The 18,126-nt window shown below is 45.9% G+C and overlaps 1 protein-coding gene across 4 annotated transcripts in view; it reads left to right on the top strand.

Annotated features, from left to right (window-relative positions):
* The first annotated feature begins 1,637 nt into the window (after positions 1 to 1,637).
* ttyh1 (tweety family member 1) overlaps positions 1,638 to 18,126 on the top strand; it is a 20,883-nt gene continuing 4,394 nt past the window's right edge. Inside the window, exons 1-13 of one of the 4 annotated variants that reach the window (XM_086155624.1) lie at positions 1,638 to 2,327; positions 5,826 to 6,028; positions 7,902 to 8,131; positions 10,524 to 10,635; positions 11,873 to 12,210; positions 13,442 to 13,537; positions 13,630 to 13,702; positions 15,062 to 15,137; positions 15,824 to 15,879; positions 16,083 to 16,175; positions 16,265 to 16,357; positions 16,444 to 16,583; positions 18,007 to 18,126. The exon at positions 18,007 to 18,126 is cut by the window's right edge and continues 48 nt beyond it. In XM_086155624.1, the coding sequence (XP_086011750.1) occupies positions 5,894 to 6,028; positions 7,902 to 8,131; positions 10,524 to 10,635; positions 11,873 to 12,210; positions 13,442 to 13,537; positions 13,630 to 13,702; positions 15,062 to 15,137; positions 15,824 to 15,879; positions 16,083 to 16,175; positions 16,265 to 16,357; positions 16,444 to 16,583; positions 18,007 to 18,126 (1,562 nt within the window). In that variant the 5' untranslated portion in view covers positions 1,638 to 2,327; positions 5,826 to 5,893. The remainder of the gene's footprint in view (positions 2,328 to 5,825; positions 6,029 to 7,901; positions 8,132 to 10,523; positions 10,636 to 11,872; positions 12,211 to 13,441; positions 13,538 to 13,629; positions 13,703 to 15,061; positions 15,138 to 15,823; positions 15,880 to 16,082; positions 16,176 to 16,264; positions 16,358 to 16,443; positions 16,584 to 18,006) is intronic. The other 3 variants (XM_086155623.1, XM_086155625.1, XM_086155626.1) reach the window with 3 other exon arrangements.

Below are 18,126 nucleotides of genomic sequence, written 5' to 3' on the forward strand. Positions count from 1 at the left end.
TAGAGACAACGATTAACTCTGTCTTAGATGTCATAGATGTCATAGATCAGCTACCGCCAACCTTTTTTGTAACGGGACCAATTTTATGCGTCAAAATGTTTCTGCGGACCAGTTAGAGGCACAGGGGTTCAAATAATAAACTTTTGTGAGTTCACAGTATTTAGTCTGAATATGATAAGACTTTATACCATATCAATTACCATATGAAGTGTGGCAATAAGGCGAAGAAGGGAACCAGTTGTTTTTCAAAATAAAATCTGGAATGTCTCATGAAAAAAACTCTAATCTGCACCAAGAAAGACTTTCTTTGCACACTGGAACCAGTCCAGGGATCGGGCCTAGGGGACCACTGAAGAAGAGGCATAGGACCATTCATCAAACATTATTTAGTTTTTTGTTTTTTTTTTAATATTTTACAACTTCACAGGAATGACCCCCCCCCCACTCTTCTGCTACCTTTGTGCCTCCTTTTTCGTTTCCTTTTTTTAAGCCGGAAAAGTTTTTCGCACCATTGCTGTCTGCTCCGTGCTCCAAAAGAGACTTGGAATAAAAAGCTTGCAATTAAGAAGGTGGTCTTGAGGTCTTCGCTCGGAGTCTTGAACATAGGAAAATCTGTAGGAACCTTCTGGTAAAGAGTGATAGAGTCGGGGAAAGAAAAATCCTACAACACTCACTCATTAAACATTGAATGGGTTGTTTGAAATCCTCAGAGTGGCTGTGTTTTATGGATGGAGGGATGCACGGACGAATGGACGGACAGAGGGAGAAATGGACTTTGGTTAGGATTGAAGGGATGGATGGATGGATGTGTGGCCTGGATTCCTGTAGCTGCACTCTAACATTCCTCAGTACGGAGGCTGCGTAAACACTCCCTGAGCAACTCTTGCATACATAATATAATTTTCTGTCTTCTCTTCCACCCCCCATCCCATCCTCCATCTCTCCCTCTCTCTTGCACACACACACACACACATACACGGAAACACTGTACATAGGCTGTATGAGTCAGTGAGTATGCTCTGCTACTGTTTGCTCCCTCGCTCACATTATCTCCCTTCCCCCACTCTCCTTTCAGTGACACAGAAAAACCAGCCCCCTCCCTCCCTCCTCTGCCCCCTTTCTGCAACAAGACACAAACACCGTACTTTTTTTTTTGTAACCCCCCCCCCCTCTCCCTCCATAGCGGCGGGAGAGATGGACCCCACGGCGTCCCCCCCCCCCCCCCCCCGGCTCACGTCACGCCGTCACCGAGTGTCCACGGTGAAGGAGGACCGCTCTCGCCTGCAAATCCGTCCACCCCCCCTTTACCTCTATTCATTGTTCACTCCACCCCCCCCCCAGCATCACTCCCTGGGAACCCACTCCCCCCCCCCCCCTCACCCCGGCATGCTGCTCCTTGCATCCGACCCCCCCCCCCCCCCCTCACCCATCAAAAAAACAAATACTCAATATAAGTCGTCCTGTTTGCACATCACACATTTTTTAAAGGTATTCTCTAATCCGGGTGTGCATGCGGGTCACGCGCATTGATTTTGGAATTCCAAAACCGACACGCACATACATATACATATGCATGCGTGCACGCACACGCACTGTTAACCCCCCCCCCACTAACAGATTAATTATCTTCGGGCAACATCGTGTCGCGTTGAAGCTGTGAAGGAGGCTACGATGCACCGATGAAGACCCCCACCTCCCCCCCCGGGGGTGTCTCCTCAATCCTAATCCCTCTCTCTTTCTCTCTCTCTATCTCTCTCTCTCTCTCTTTCTCTCTCGCTCGCCGAGCGCTCCTCTCCCCATCCATCAACACAAGCACCTCCACTGTCAGCAGACAACCACACTATTATCGGCTTTTGAATATTTCAATAACTTCCAGAATTATTGGCTCCTTTTTGTTTTTGGGCTCCCTCCCTTCCTTTTTCCTTCCTTCCTTCCTTTCCTTCCTTCCTACCTTCCTCCATCCTCACCCCCCCTCCTCCTCCACCATCACCATCCCTCCCGCCCTCCTCAGTATTTTGACTTTTTTTTTTTTCTTTCTTTTTTTTTTTTTTTTTTTTTTTCTTCGTCTCCCTCCACCACCCACTACCACCACCACCATCTCCACCACCTCCAACCCAGCCAGCACCATGTTCTCCGCCGGGGCGTGGAGCGGCGTTGATGGCCGGCGTCAGGCGCCTCTGAGCGGGTAGGGATATCGCAGGGAGCACCGGAGGAGCGGAGCGATCCGGAGGGAGGAAGAAGAAGAGGAGGAGGAGGAGAGGAAGAGGAGGAGGAGGAGGAGGAGGAGGGGGTGCCGACCGAACGACCGACCGACGAGTCCGTGAGAGGTAAGGAAGATGCTCCCACTCCATCCCCTGGGTCCGTCGCCGCGGCGTGGGAGGTTTGGGGGGGATTCAAAACAGATGTAGATGATTGACAGGTGCCGTGACGCGTCGATTGCATCCCATAATTGCCCCCTTCCATTTCCACCTGTCCATGCATTTGCATCCCGCGTGCACATAAACACACACACACACACACACACACACACACTGCGAGGTCAGTCGCGTCGAAGGGTTTTGCAAGCGTCCACCTGTCACGTTGCGCGTGGAGCCTCACATCCGGTCACTCACACCGGTGTGTGTGTGTGTGTGGAGGGTCAAATCGATCCTGGGAGGGGAGGTAAACCAAGCGTTTACGCGCGCACACACACACACACATACAGATACACATACACACACCTCTTGACGAGTGGGTTCCAGTCCAGGAATGGACGTGTGTGTGTGTGTGTGAAGGAGGGGGTCATGCATTGACACATCGTGGTGTCCCCGCGTTCTTTCCCCGATGATTCTCGTGGATCGCCGCCACGACCCCCCCCCCCCCCCACGCATCCGATCGAGCGCAAAATTCACATTTATTCACACTCAGTTACGCAACGTCGCGATAACGAGCTGGCGCTTCCACGCGGGAGACGCGCGATCCGTGACAACTGCTGAGTAACTGCCCCAGATTGCCGGGACCCCCCCCCAAAACACACACACACACACACACACACACACACACACACACACACACACACACACACACACACACACACACACACACCCTAACCCCCCCATCCTCCTCCACTCTCTCCAGCATCTCCATCAGCGCCTCATCACGTGAACTTTGACCTAGATCTCCTCGCGCTACCAAAATCGGTGATCATGAAGGAAGTGATCGATAATACGCTTCGTTTTATATTTATTATATTTTCAAATTTAATTGTAAATGTTCTATTGTTCGACGATTCTGTTTAAATGGCTGCATGTGTTAAAAAAAAAAAAAAAAAAGAAGGGAAGAAGAAAACTGCTTCCGGTTTCCGTTCGGCCGGGCGAACACCTGGTCACGCGGGAATACGAAAACACGCCCACACCACAGGGGATGTTCTCGCGAGATTTATTATTTTATTAGAATAGCGTAGAATAGTCTTTAATTGTCCCACAATGGAGATTTTTTTATACTTTATTATTATTATTATTATCATTATTATTATTATTGTTGTTGTTGTTGCTATAATTGGCATAGATGAAATATGCCCTTAAGTGCCCCATAATGGGGACATTTTATGAATTGTTACTATTGTAGAATAAAATAAATAGTGCCTTTAATGGCCCTACAATGGAGAATTCTTATTCTTATTATTTATTATGATTAATATATTATTTTTATTAAAATAGAATGCACCTTTAATCATCCCATAGTGGAGAAATTTTATTTACTATTATTATTATCATTACATAACATACACTCTGCCTTCAGTCGTCCCACAATGTGGAATTATTATTATCATTATTATTACTTAAGTATTATTATCACAATAGAAGTGCCTCGTCCCATCGTAGGGACATTTTATTTATTATGACTGTTGTTATCATTTTGAAAATAACAGAATGTGGCTTTAGTTGTCCCACAATGGAGGAAATTTTATCATTATTATTATTATTATTATTATTATTGGTTATTTTCTAGAATGGAATGTGCCTTGAATCGTCCCACAATGGGGAGATTTACTAATTTTGCTTTTATTATTATTATTATCACTACTGAGCCATAATGAAGGCGTGACATCCAGGGCCTTTCTGTGACCATTAGGGTGAACGGTCTTATTGTAATGGGCTTTGACCCCCCCAACCCCTGTCTGAACGCGTAACTCCTCTCGGGGAGGCCCCTTTTATTTGATTTAATGGTGAAAAGTCTTTCCGACACAACGACACGTCTGTGTCGCGATGAATGGATAATCGATAAAGGCTGCGATAAATGGTCCGCGTCCATGGCAGGGTGGTGGTGGTGATGGGGGTGGGGGCTCAGATGCGGCGGACACGTCGCCCCCAGCCGCGGCGTCGTGCCGTCTTCAAAAAGTCCTCTGTGTCGCTTCTGTCGTAATGGGAGAAAAAAGAAAAGAAAAGACAGACAGAAAGAAAGACCCGCTCGTTCTTCTGGCAAAACCCCCCTCCTGCGGTTTTAATCCACGCCGCCGGTATCAGGAGGCGACCAGACGGCGGCTCAGCCTTCGGTCCCATCGCTCGCTCTCCGGAACCGGGATCCCGCTGCGAGTGTGTGTGTGTGTGTCTAAACTGGATTTTCCTTTTTTTTTTGTGTGTGTTTACCCTCTCCCCATCCCTTTCTCCCATCTCTTGGCGGGATGGTTTACAGAGGTGGAGTGAGTGTTATTGTCTAGTCTCCTGCGTTTATAAACATGTAATATCTGTGTTATTACATAGTAACAACCACTTGAGACGAGAGCATAGAGAGAAAGATGGATTGTGCACAACCGGGAGGGTGCGGGTGGCCAAAGTCTAGCTTTCGTCTCGATGCGAAATCGTCAGAACACTCAATTCTAGAAAAAAAAAAATCAGATTACATCCTGTAAAATAAATAAACATGTCCAGACAAACACTGTAAATATCCTCCGGCGTGTTTCCAGGCTCCACGTTTGCACTACGCATCATCTGCACGGTGGATTTTATCACCTAATCTGGAGGCGTCGAAAATGGGAAATGACAATTTTACTCGCTTTTATCGCCATCTAAATGCGCTTATTATTTATTTCTGTTGTGCTGCTTGGAATGGTAGGAAACTTCATATCTCTACTGAATTTAACACCTGGACTTGTACTGAATATTTTTTTTTTTTAACACAGATTTAATCCTTTTTAGCACCAAAGTAGTGATCTGTAATTGGTAAGCAAGCTGTGCATGAGTGGAGTAGCTCGGATGGGGTCAACAAATCCCAATGGGATAACACAAAAAAGTCTGCTGTGGTTGCTGTTTTGACAGAATAAAATCCAGGAGCCGCGATCAATAGGAAGCGATTGGTTTCCGATAACGTCATTGATTATGGTTGGTCGCCGTTCTGACGTCCGTCTCCCAAACTTGCCACTCAAGCTTGGGGTGTATGACGAATTAAAAAAAAAAGAAGGGCAAAGGCAGATTACCGAATAAAAGCACTGAAATGACAAAATGAAATTAAACTTAAATGGGATTATTTTGAAAAACAATATTTAAAGTTGAGTGATCGCGATCATTTTGATGGGTGACAATTGAGCAAACAATGACAATTGGCAAAAAGGTCGAGCAATCTCTTCGGGCGCCAAAATTCCAGTTCGGATTCCCGCCTTATTATTATAATAATAATAATTATTATTATTATTATTAAAATATGAAAAAAATTAACTCTTCATGCAAATTGTTTTGCGCTCACTGGCGCCCCCTGGAGTTTGTTTATAGTGTCTGTATCTGACAGTTTGACCCCGGCGGGTGGATCACCCTTTCCCCTCTCACACCTCTTTTTCCCTCCATCTGCAGGGCGGAGGCGGCGACGCCGGAGGCTGTTTTGATTTAAAATAAGAAGAAGAAGAAGAAGAAAAAAAAAAATGGCCGCCATGACAACGGTGCCCAGCTATACCCCCTCGCTGTGGGTGCGGATGTGCCACGCCCTCCCCCGGCTGGACCTCGCCATGCAGATGCGGGGCAACGTTTTCGTCCCCGACAGCTGGGAGTACCAGCAGGTAACAGAACCCGACGTAAAGGCCTTTCCACCAGGAAACAGCATTCCCGCGCATTAACCCGCCCCCTTAAGAGGTCACTCGGCTGCAGCGGGAAACGATCCAACTCGTCACCCACCTCCTCCTCCTCTTCTTCTGCCGCCGCTCATTAATGCACGCTCCGCACTTAGCGGAGGGCAATTTGCTCCATCAGGCTGTAAAGCCGGAGATAAATAGAGAACCCGGTTCTCCGGGTTCCTCGCCCCCCCATCCGGAACAGCGCCAGAACAAATCCTCTCTGTTCCGTTTTATCGCCCGGCGTTAGACGCTTAACGATCATGTAATAACTCAGTAGTTATCAGAGCTGCGCGCAGGAGCTTTACCCCCCACCCTCCGCGTTACAGCTTGTTGTGATGTGCATGGGCGCGCACGCTCGGATCTGACGGCGCAGGGAGAACCCGAGATAGGACACCTCCGACACGACTCTCCTCTCGAGTACTTCCTCCTTCTCTTGTTGCACTAATGCCGCATCTAGCTGCGCCTCGCACGACTCGTGCGCTTGTGACTTGGTGATACAAAGAGGGAAGTGGAGGATGAGGAAGGAGGGGGCGCACAAATTATCCGGCAGAAAAGAAAAGACAAAAGAGACGGAAAGTGCTCCGAGAGGGGAGGAGAGGGGGAACGAGGAGGTTTGCAGAAGAGAAGTCCGACAGAGAGAGAGAGAAAGAGAGTGGGGGAAAGAGGAGAGGAGAGAGAAAGAGAGAGAGAGCAGAGCTGAATGTATTTAAGTAGGTCACAGATTATTAATAGAGATTCAGTGGTGTGGATGGATAGAAAGAAAGCAGGGGAGAGATGGGGGTAGAGGAGGAGGAGGGGCGTCAGAGAACAGGAGGTGAGATGGATGGATGGATGGATGGAGGGAAGGTAGAGGAGCGAGGGAGTGACAGACAGACAGGCAGATGGAGCAGAGATAATACCGTCCGTGTGGCGGAGGGGGGGAAAAAAAAAAACAAAACAAACGTCAGTAACGTTGACTTTGTGACTCGGCTTATCCGCGCTAGAAACATTAGCTTCCCCTCCCCGGAGGAGGTGCTGTAGGCCCTCGGAGCCACGTCTGGAACGTACCACTGTTCAAACCGGGAAACTGTTTAAACAGCGGCGGCCCTACGGCAGTGGGATTGATTTTTAATGACATCTTTAATTACATATTAATTACTGGTCCAAGAGGTCAGTTAAACTCAATTTAATAGGCAGGAAGCGTTGGGGGGAAAAAAGATAATGAATTAATTGATTTGATTATGAAAGCGGTAGGGGGGGGGGGGGGGGGGGGTGCCTCCCTGTGGTTTGTTCCAAGAGGCGGGACGTTCCATTTTAAGAGGGAACATGACGCGATGTTGATATTTTCCGATACCCCTCCCGACTTTTTTTTAAAAATAAAATTACCCAGAAGTCATCATGTCATGACCTCTTTTATATATTTTAAGACTATAAAAAAATAGTTATTTTTTATGATCGACATGTTAGATTTTTATATTTGGACTGTTCCAAAAGGAGGCGGGGGTGCGACTGGAAGTTGTGTTTATCTTTTTTTATTATCACTCTTTTGTTACACTGCCCCCATGTGGATGGGATGTATTATTAATTATTATATTTTTTTTCATTTAAATTCACCCCCCCTCCCCCACCAAGCTTTTTTTTTTTTTTTTTTTTTTTTTTTACCATCATGGACACATAGTTTTGATGGTTCCTTTAAAACCACCAGTGGGTAGGTAGCATCCATGGGATGTATATGGGCTTGGTTACCGTAAATTATGATTACCTGCAAGGGGGCGGGGTGGTCCATTGGATTTAAATGTGATTTTTATTTATTAACCCCCCCCCCCCCTCCCGTCCGCAGACCCTGCTGGTGCTGTCCAGTCTGTCGGCCATCGCCCTCGTCGTCTCCCTGCTGGTGGTCCTCTCCTTCCTTATACACTACTGCTGCTGTCACCGTGGCGACCGGAGCGAGGGCTCCGAGGAGGAAGAGGAGGACGAGGACGGCAGCACGGGCCACGGTTACAGCGGGAAGAAGGGGCGGGGCATCTGCTGCGTCACGTGGGTGGCGGTGGCGGCGGTCACACTGTGCTGGTGAGAGGACGCCGACTCGATTGTCGTGGCAACGCAAGCGAGCAGATACCCCGGTAGTGCTCGATTGACATGTTGTTTTACTTAATTCGTCGTAAGACTCCCAGTCGAGAACCTCCGCGTCGTCGACGGCCTCCTCGGGGGACGCTCGGTTGCCATGGCGACCAATTTGCAGTGAGATGTAACGTTCGCCTTGTGATTGGTTCGCCCCGAAATGCAAATGGTGTAAACGGGAGCCAGGTCTGAGGGTGCGGAAGTTTGGGTGGGTCTTTAAGAAAAATTGAAAAAAAATATGAATATATATTAAAGAAAATAAAAAAAAGGAGAAAGCAGGGCGGTATTTGTAACAAAAGTGCATTTAATTAGTAATTAAGTCCCATCGAGGGAACACTTATTATGTGTTATTAAGCATTAATACGTGTTGTCAAGCCCTCGACACACGGACAGAGCAAACCTCCACCATGTTTTGTACTTCATTTGAGAAATATTCTTAGTTAATGGCTTATTTTTAATATTAAAGGGTCTAATAACACCATAATAATCACTCAACTGTTAATTACTGCACAGTAATTAATGATAGAGCCTGTTGTACTCAAAATGATACAATAATGGCTAAAATATTACAGATTAAGCCACAAAAGTAGTAAGAAATGTTTTTAAAATCAATAGTAGTTGTTGATTAATGGCTTGAAATCTAAAACTTGCTGTACAAATATGACTTAATGTGGTAACAAACAGTGTATAATAGCAAATTTGACTAATTGCGACGATAATAACGAATATGATGTTAATCATGGTAATAAACAACTTATGACAACAAATATTATACTAACTATGGGAATAAATATCTTACAGTGACAAATAAGAATTATTAAATGACGTTACATTAGGTCAGCGGTCCCCAACCTTTTTTGGACCAGGGAACATTTTTATGCATAAAAATGTTTCCGCAGACCAGTTAGAGGTGCGGAAGTTCAAAGAATTTTTTTTTTGTCAGTTCACAATATTTAATCCGATACATCAATTACACTTTATATCAGGCAATTACAATAAAGCGGAGATGAAGACGGAAACAGAGGTTTTTTTAAGATAAGATTTTTTCAAAACAAGGTCGAATGAAAAAAACTATAATTTGTACCAAGAAATATTTTCTTTCTGGACCGGTACCAACTGATCCGTGGACTGGTGCCAGTCCGGGAACTGGGGGTTGGGGACTAATAGTTTAAGTAAACATCTTATACTAACCAATAGGACCTTATTACATATTAATAAACGTTAATTATACGCCTCATGATTGAAAAAAATCTGATCATTTAATTTAAAATCGACGATACGTTGGCAAAAAATGTTTTTAAAATTTTAATCATTTCAGATATGATGAAATGGACAAATTGGACATTTTTTTTATTTCAATAGGAATTTTTCCCTGTTTTTTTTCCAGGGATTTTTTTGTATTTTTTTTTTTTTTTATATGATTTTTTTTTTTTTAAAGAGCGAAAAAAAAAAAAAAAAAATGTCAGCGATCACCCCACCCTCCACCCTCCACCGGGGGGCGTTAAACGGGGTTAACGGTGTAACGCGGGACACCGTGTTCCCGGGGATCTGATTTCAAACGTGCTGATGCCGTGCCTCCCCCTTATGGAGACGTGGTGGACGAGCTCCAACCGATTAGGGAAAAAAAAAAAAAAAACAAGTCTGGCTGTTTTTATTTATTTATTTTATTTATTTATTTTATTTATTTATTCATTCGTTATCCGCCCCCTAGCAGATGCTCCTCCCCGCAGATGGCGGCCTCCGGGGTCACAAGTCCAAGTCAAGAAATAAATAAATAAACCGTTTAAAACGCCGCCGCATGAGATGGACGTTCACATCCGCGCTTGAAATGCAGAGCACACACACACTCGGATACACCCCCCCCCCCCCCCGACACACACACACACACACACACACACACACATACACTTTGCTTTCTAATCTGGGTCACATACTTTGCCCGAGATTGGGTTGTACCATTCCTCCGGCGTCCGTAGGGGGGATTTGACGCAAACATCTGGCCCGGGCCTTAATCTGAATATTTGAGTAACGGGGCCGGTGTGTAAACACGCCGCCTGTGTTTAACATTCCCAACCCAGGCTTAACTCCCATCTCGGGAGCTCTTCTTCTTCTTCTTCTCCTTCTTCTCTCCTCCTCCTCCTCCTGCCATCCGTTTAATCCTTCCCCCTCCCGCTGCATGGCGGGTGCGCGCACATGCACGTGCGTGGCCTCCTCCCTGTCTCTCTTTTAAAATGTACACACACACACTGAATTAAACATTACATCCACCGCTCCTGTTTTTTCCTCTCTCTCACTCTCTCTCTGGCCCCCCCTCCCTGTTTTTTTCTCTCTTTTTTTGCAGCGTTGCCATAGGCATCGGTTTCTATGGCAACAGCGAGGCTAATGATGGGATGTATCAGTTGACCTCGTCTCTCCTCACAGCCAATTACACGCTGGCTTCCATCGATTTGCTGGTGAGTGCGGCTCTCCGCAAGCGAAATGTCACACAGGAAATCTGCCCTGCTTGACGGTGTGTGTGTGTGTGTGTGTGTGCGTGCGTGCGTGCATATGTGTGTGTGAGTGAGAGTGAATGAAAACAGTGCAAATGTCTGTTTGATTGATCCAACCCATCCCATCAGCACCACCTCTGGGCAGCCAGGGGTTTGTGTGTCAGGTTGCTAATTGCCCCCCTCACACACACACACACACACACACACACACACACACACACGCGTGCACATCATAAAAGTTATGAAACTCGCCAACATGGCGGACGGCTCAAAGGCCAACTCTTTAAATTCGTCGCCGTGGCTAAAATCCCTCCTGTTGTGTGAATACAACATGTTTTAAACACCCGGTGCAATGAATCGTTGGAAACCATGTTTTTTGTAATATTATGGGATTGATAAAGCGCGATACTCTTTTACTCCATCGTATTCGTTTTCCCTTAATAAGACTTTTTTTTTTATTTCATATCATGAAACTTGATGGCACGAAAGTTTAATTGAAATGAAGTCATAATATTAGGATAATTACTAGTTAGTATTTATATTACTGGACTTAAATGGAATCATGATCTCAATGATAAAAATAATGTTATATTGGACTGAAAGCCTATAAAAGAGTTATGATACAGTTTTCATAACCATGTGGGTCAATTCATGGCATTAAATCGAAACGCAGTCCTGACATTACGAGAACGAATTTGAACAGAGCCGAGTTTGGCCCGTCCAGAAAGTCGGGAATCTCCGTCCAGCTGTAGAATAAGATAATCCCTATTTTAATCCGGCGGCGGAACATGGGATTATCTGTATACCTGGTGCTTCGAAAGCACCCGGGGGAGGTGACATCAGGGACAGCTCAGAGCAGGGGTGGGGGTCGAGAAGTTGTTGATTTAAAAAAAAAAAAAAAAAGGGAAAAATAAGTCAGTTGCAATGATTACAGATCCTTAATCCGACCACTTATTATTATTATTATTATCATTATTATCATTGTTATTATTATATTATTATTGTTGTTGTTGTTGTTATCATTATTATTATTATTACTATTATTATTGTTATTATATTATTATTATTATTATTGTTGTTATCGTTATTGTCATTATTATTATTATTATTATTATCATTATTATTATTATTATTATTACTATGTTTGCCTATATTATACATTAAGCAGCAGTCTTTTTCTGATTTCTCCTCCACCGCCAAGATCTCGGACACCATCAGCGGGCTGCAGCTGTCCATCTCCGGTCCGCTGACCAGCATGGAGGAGCTCTTCGTGGGCAGCAAACCCTTCCTGGTGTCAACGCGCAACTGCCGGAGGCTGTCCGAGAACGTGGTCAGCCTCCTGTCCTCTGTCTCCCTGGCCCGCGCCGGCTTTGACGCCGGGCCCGGCAACGACAGCGGCGTCAGCGGTGCCTCCATCATCCCCCTGACGCCGGTACCGCCGTCTGTGGCCCCGACAGCAGCGCCCGGCGGCGGCCTCATGCCGGGCCCCTTCGCGCCGGGCTGGGCCGCCAACACCCTGATGGTGAACGAGGATTACAGGTTGTGTAACTTTATTTGACTTCTCTTTATTATCCGTCGGTGTTGTCGTCCAGGTGCTTCTTTTTTCTGCCACAAAATCTTGTTGTTGCTTTTTCCACATCCAGAGACTCTCGGATATCAAGAAGCTTGGATATGAATGATCTTACCGGACAGTGGCGTAGTTAGCGGCTAGCTAACAGCTTGACATTCGCTTTGCTTCTGGCTGACCCGTGCGTTAGCGTATTTGGATGATTTCGGGGCTGGTGATGTTTTCATGTGGACTTCAGTCCCTCATATATCAAGAAGCTTCGATACGAGTCTTTTTAGCAACCTGGTCACTGATAATAACAGCACAATTAGCAGTTAGCCGCTACCCATTAGGTGTTAGTTTTGCGTCCACCTCCAGTTAGCTTATTTTTCCGCCACTTGTACTCCTCTGTGATACTTTGAAACCAGGAGCTGTTCCTACCCGGGCGTTCTCGATCCACTGGAGAAAGTGGCGCCGCAGCTTGATTAGCAATGCTGCTAACTCCAACGTTTTCCATCGTACCTGCAACCCACCCTGGTATCTTCGGGGGGATAGTCCCTCACACATCAAGAAGCTAGGATATGATATTTTACAGACCAGTTCACTGTAAGCAACCAAAACAATAGACAGTGTACCGTTGTAAGCTGCTAGCCATTAGCTGTTAGCTTCCTCCTTCGCTGTCTGACCCGTGTGTTCGGAGCTGCAGCCCGTCCAGGTATTTTGGGGATGAGGCTGTTGATGTTTTAAAATGTCCAGAAGCTTAGATATGAACCTTTATAGGGGTGCTTTATAGGGGTGCTCACTGCCTGCTCACTGACAACAACAGCCCAGTTTGGTACTAGCTGCAAGCCAGTAGCTGTTAGATTCGCTTCCTCCCTCTGGTTAGCTTGTTTTTCCTTGTTTTTCCTTTTTTTTCCTTCTTTCGGACGTTTTCCATCTGACCCGACTACAGCACAACAGACAGCATGCCATCATTAGCTGTTAGTTTTAGCTGTTAGCTTTAGCCATTAGCTTCACATCCTCATCTGGTTAGCTTACTTTTCCAGCATTGGTGTTCCCCTTTGAAATGCTCACTGATTCGCCGACAGCATGCAAAGGCCTTCAAATTCAGAATCGCAGATTAGCGCCACCATCTGGCTGAAGGGTCACATTACATCAACAAAGATAAAATTATTTCCGAGACCAGAGAAAGTGACATTGTGTGTGTGTGTGTGTGTGTCATAGGTGGCTGTCGTACGTCCTGCTGCTGCTGCTCGACCTCATCGTCTGCCTGTTCATCCTGCTGGGGCTGGCGAAGCAGGCGCGCTGGCTGCTCATTCTGTGAGCACACACACCTGCACACACACCTGTATATTTACACACAAACCATACAACATTAGCATGTCCCCAACTCTGCCCCGCCCCCCAACCAGGATGACGGTGTTGGCGTGGCTGGCCCTCTTCCTCAGCTGGGGCTCTCTGGGTCTGGAGACGGCCACCGTGGTGGTGAGTGGATATACATATAAATGTGTGTGTGTGTGTGTGTGTGTGAGTGTGTATAATGTATGAGATTTCTGCGCCCCCGTCGCATTTAGCTGAGAAGAAGCCGGGCCTCCGAGGGAAGGCTGCCATCATGGCAGAAGCCCAGGAAGCCAGGAAAAATGGGTCCCAGATTAAAGATTCAATGCGTGTGTGTGTGTGTGTGTGCAGGAAAGTGTGTTTGTGCATATTTGTGTGTCTGTGTGTGTGGGCGTTTGGCTTCTGAAGATGAAGATAGAAGGAAGATGAGAAGAAGTGCTTTCAGCGAAGATGAGAGGGGAGGAAGAGATAGGGGAAGTCGGCGAACTCAAGCGGACTCCATTTTTGTAGTTTTAGTCTGGTGGCGGACGCCATTTTGTGAGTTTGTTTTGCATCCCGACTTGTCTTGTGATGAGGAAATCCAAGGTTCTCAAGAACATCCTCTACCCTCTCGTGCTCCCCAAACAGAGAGAGTGTGTGTTTGGGTTCGGTGTGTGAAGTGGACCCCCCCCCCCCCCCCCCCTGCAACCGCCCGTCTGCCTGTCACCCTCGTCGGCACGGCAACCTTGTTTTTCTGCGCTGCCGCACGTATTGTGTGAAGTGGCGCTGCCTGGAGACGTCCCGGGGCCCCGCTGGTCCACACAGAGGCGCTCTGTCTGCTTGCCGGCAACACACACACACACACACACACACACACACACACACACACACACAAAGGGCCCGGCTTTGGACCCACGGGCCTTTGTGAGGCTCTCACGCCCCCTAGTGCTGGTGTTGGTGGTCATGGGCTGAGGATTCTGGTGACCACTGAGATCTTGAACGTTGTTTTGCCCGGGTTCTCCATGTTCTCCTGGTTCCTGCCTGGGTTCTCTCCATGTTCTCTTGCGTGGGTTCTCCAGGTTCCCTATCTTCCACCCCTCAGTCCAAAAGCAGTCAGCAGGGTCGTGAACCATTGAGGTTTTCATTGAAGACCCTAATGGTCCATGAGGTTCAATGGTTGGCTGTCTCCAAAATGTGATTGACAGGTGACCGTCATGGTTAAACCCCGCCTCTCGCCATGCCGCCAGCCGTGATTGGCTCGGGCACAGATAAGGAATCAGTGGACGACAAAAAGGGTTACGGTTGCAGTTCCAGACAGAAAATGGAAGCAATCCGATCGGGAGGAAGGAGTATTGTAGGCTTCCCTGGGCGACAGCCAGAAGTGTGTGGACATCTGGTCGATATCTGCCGCCGCCTGGCCAGGAAAGTGTGTCAGTCGCTCAGTGTGTCGACTTACTTTTCCCCGTGACCCCCCCCCCTCTTTCTCCCCCCCCCTCCCTTTTCCTTCCCCCTTCTCCCCTCCGGCAGGCTCTCAGCGATTTCTGCTCTGATCCAAACACCTTCATCCTCAACTCCACCAACTTCAACACCGGCACCAGCTCAGGTACCTCACCCTATCTATCTATCTATACAGTATATATATGTATATATAAACACATACACTTATATATACATATAAACACACACACACACATATATACTGCTCAAAAAAATAAAGGGAACACTTGAACAACACAATGTAACTCCAAGTCAATCACACTTCTGTGAAATCATAGTGTCCACTCAGGAAGCAACACAGATTCATTTTTAACTTGTTTTAAGGACATTACATCAAAGTTGGATCAGCCTGGAGTTTGTTTTTACACTTTAATTTTGAGTGTGATTCCTAATCAGACCTTCATGGGTTGATACAATTGATTTCCATTGATCATTTTTGTGTGATTTTGTTGTCAGCACATTCAACTGTGTAAAGAGCAAAGTATTTCTTAAGAATATTTCATTCATTTAGATCTAGGATGTGTTTTTTAAGTGTTCCCTTTATTTTTTTGAGCAGTGTATATATATATAAACACACATACACTTATATATACATACAAACACACACACACATATATATATGCATATATTATGTGTGTATATACATATATGCATATATTTGTACACACTGACACATATATGTACATACACACACATATGTATACATACACACACACAAATATATGTATGTATTATATATAAAAGTTAAGAGTGGCGCCTGAATGTTTCCATATCCTCCCCCTCGTGTTTCAGACGTGTTGGATTATTACTTGACCTGCGGCCGCCGCATGAACAGCCCCTTCCAGCAGGTAATTGCACACACACACACACACACATAGCACCTAACGCCGCCGGGAGGCAGGTCGCCGGGGTTCTATACACCCCTGTCGGGATCCCGGATGGAGATATTCATCTGAACTTCCCTCCTGGATTACAACACAATCGGTGTCATGGTAACGCCACTCCGGCTGGTGTCCTAACCCCCCCTCCGCCTTACTCTTGTGGACTTCAGCTGTTGACCCAGTCCCAGAGGGCGCTGTCCAACATCCACACACACCTGTCCAGCTTGGAGAGGAACGCTCTGCCGCAGTTCCCCAAAGCCGAGGTGAGCGGCCGGGGTTTTCCCCCGCGATTTTGATCGGCCCCCTTCTCCGCGAACCCCGCCGACCCAATTGATTTTTCTCTCGGACGCAGAAATCTCTCAGGGAGGTCCAGCAGATCCTCAACTCCACGGAGGGGAACTTCCATCAGCTGGTGGCCCTCCTCAACTGCAGAGGGCTCAATAAGGTGAACATTTTAAACGCGGCGCTACGTGGCCCCGCCCCCTTGGTTCCTGGTCTGACTCCGCCCCCTACGCCCTCCCCTCACGCCAGGACTACATCGACTCGCTGAAGGGCCTGTGCTACGACGGGATGGAGGGGCTCCTCTACCTCTCCCTTTACTCCTTCCTCTCCGCCCTGGCCTTCACTGCCATCCTCTGCTCCCTGCCTGGCGCCTGGAGGAGCTTCCCCAGGTGAGGCCCGCGCAAGTGTGTGTGTTTATATATGTTCTGTATGCATACACATCCATACAGTGAGTATGGATGTGTATATCTTTTTAATAGGACAGCTATTTTTGAGCATGTTTAGATCATGTGTGTGAATATATATACAGTATATATATGGGTTTATGTTCACAAACATACACATATCCTTACACATGTGTATGTTTGTGTGTCTACATGTATATGTGTGTATTTATACGTATTTATAAATACGTATACGTATGTAGAATGTGTTTGTATGTGTGTGTATGGGTTATTTTTTTGTACATATATGTGTGCATACTGACATATACATTTGTATATATGCAGAAACACACATACGTGAAAATATACGTATACAGGACTGTCTCAGAAAATTAGACTATTGTGATAGAGTCCTTTATCCTCTGTAATGCAATTACAAAAACGAAAATGTCATACATTCTGGATTCATCACATATCAACTGAAATATTATGGCTTACACCTTAAGAAAATTCAAAAATCTTAAATAAACAAAAATTACTTTTTCATGATATTCTAATATTTTCAGGTTAGGATTTTTGAGTTTTCTGAAGATGTAAGCCATAATTAGCAATATTAAAATAATAAAAGGCTTGCAATATTTCACCTGATTTGTAATGAATCCAGAATGTATGACATTTTTGTTTTCGTAATTGCATTACAGAAGATAAAGAACTTTATCACAATATTCTAGTTTTCTGAGACAGTCCTGTATTTATTTTTATGGTCATAATGGCTGTGCTAGAATAGAGCCCGCAGTTAGAACCCTTCTGCAGGTGAAGGCTAGTCAGTCTTTGCTGCCTCACTCAGGCAAGGTGTTCAGGTTAAGGAGCGAAACATCTGAGATCCCTGCTGACCATATGTACACACATAAATATATATGTGTATTGTGTGTGTGTGTATATACATATATACACTGCTCAAAAAAATAAAGGGAACACTTAAAAAACACATCCTAGATCTAAATGAATGAAATATTCTTATGAAATACTTTGCTCTTTACACAGTTGAATGTGCTCACAACAAAATCACACAAAAATGATCAATGGAAATCAATTGTATCAACCCATGGGGGTCTGGATTAGGAATCACACTCAAAATTAAAGCGTAAAAACAAACTCCAGGCTGATCCAACTTTGATGTAATGTCCTTAAAACAAGTCAAAATGAATCTGTGTTGCTTCCTGAGTGGACACTGATTTCACAGAAGTGTGATTGACTTGGAGTTACATTGTGTTGTTCAAGTGTTCCCTTTATTTTTTTGAGCAGTATATATATATTCACCCTGCCATAGGAGCAGAACCCAAACGTGACCAATGAAGTTGTACCTAACAAGCAATCACAAAACGAAATGACCTTCTTCTCCGTCTGCTTCTCCCTGGAACGCCCGCAGTGATTCAGAGGAGTACGAAGACTCGGACAGCGAGAGTGAGGACCCCTTCACCTCCCATCAGGCACGTAGACAGACGGCCTCGGGGTCTCAGCGCGGGGCAATGGCCCCCTTCTATAATTA

This window comes from Fistularia commersonii, chromosome 11 (genome assembly GCF_037954325.1).
Source record: "Fistularia commersonii isolate RoL2024-O1a breed Wild chromosome 11, RoL_Fcom_v1.0, whole genome shotgun sequence".
NCBI lineage: Eukaryota > Metazoa > Chordata > Actinopteri > Syngnathiformes > Fistulariidae > Fistularia > Fistularia commersonii.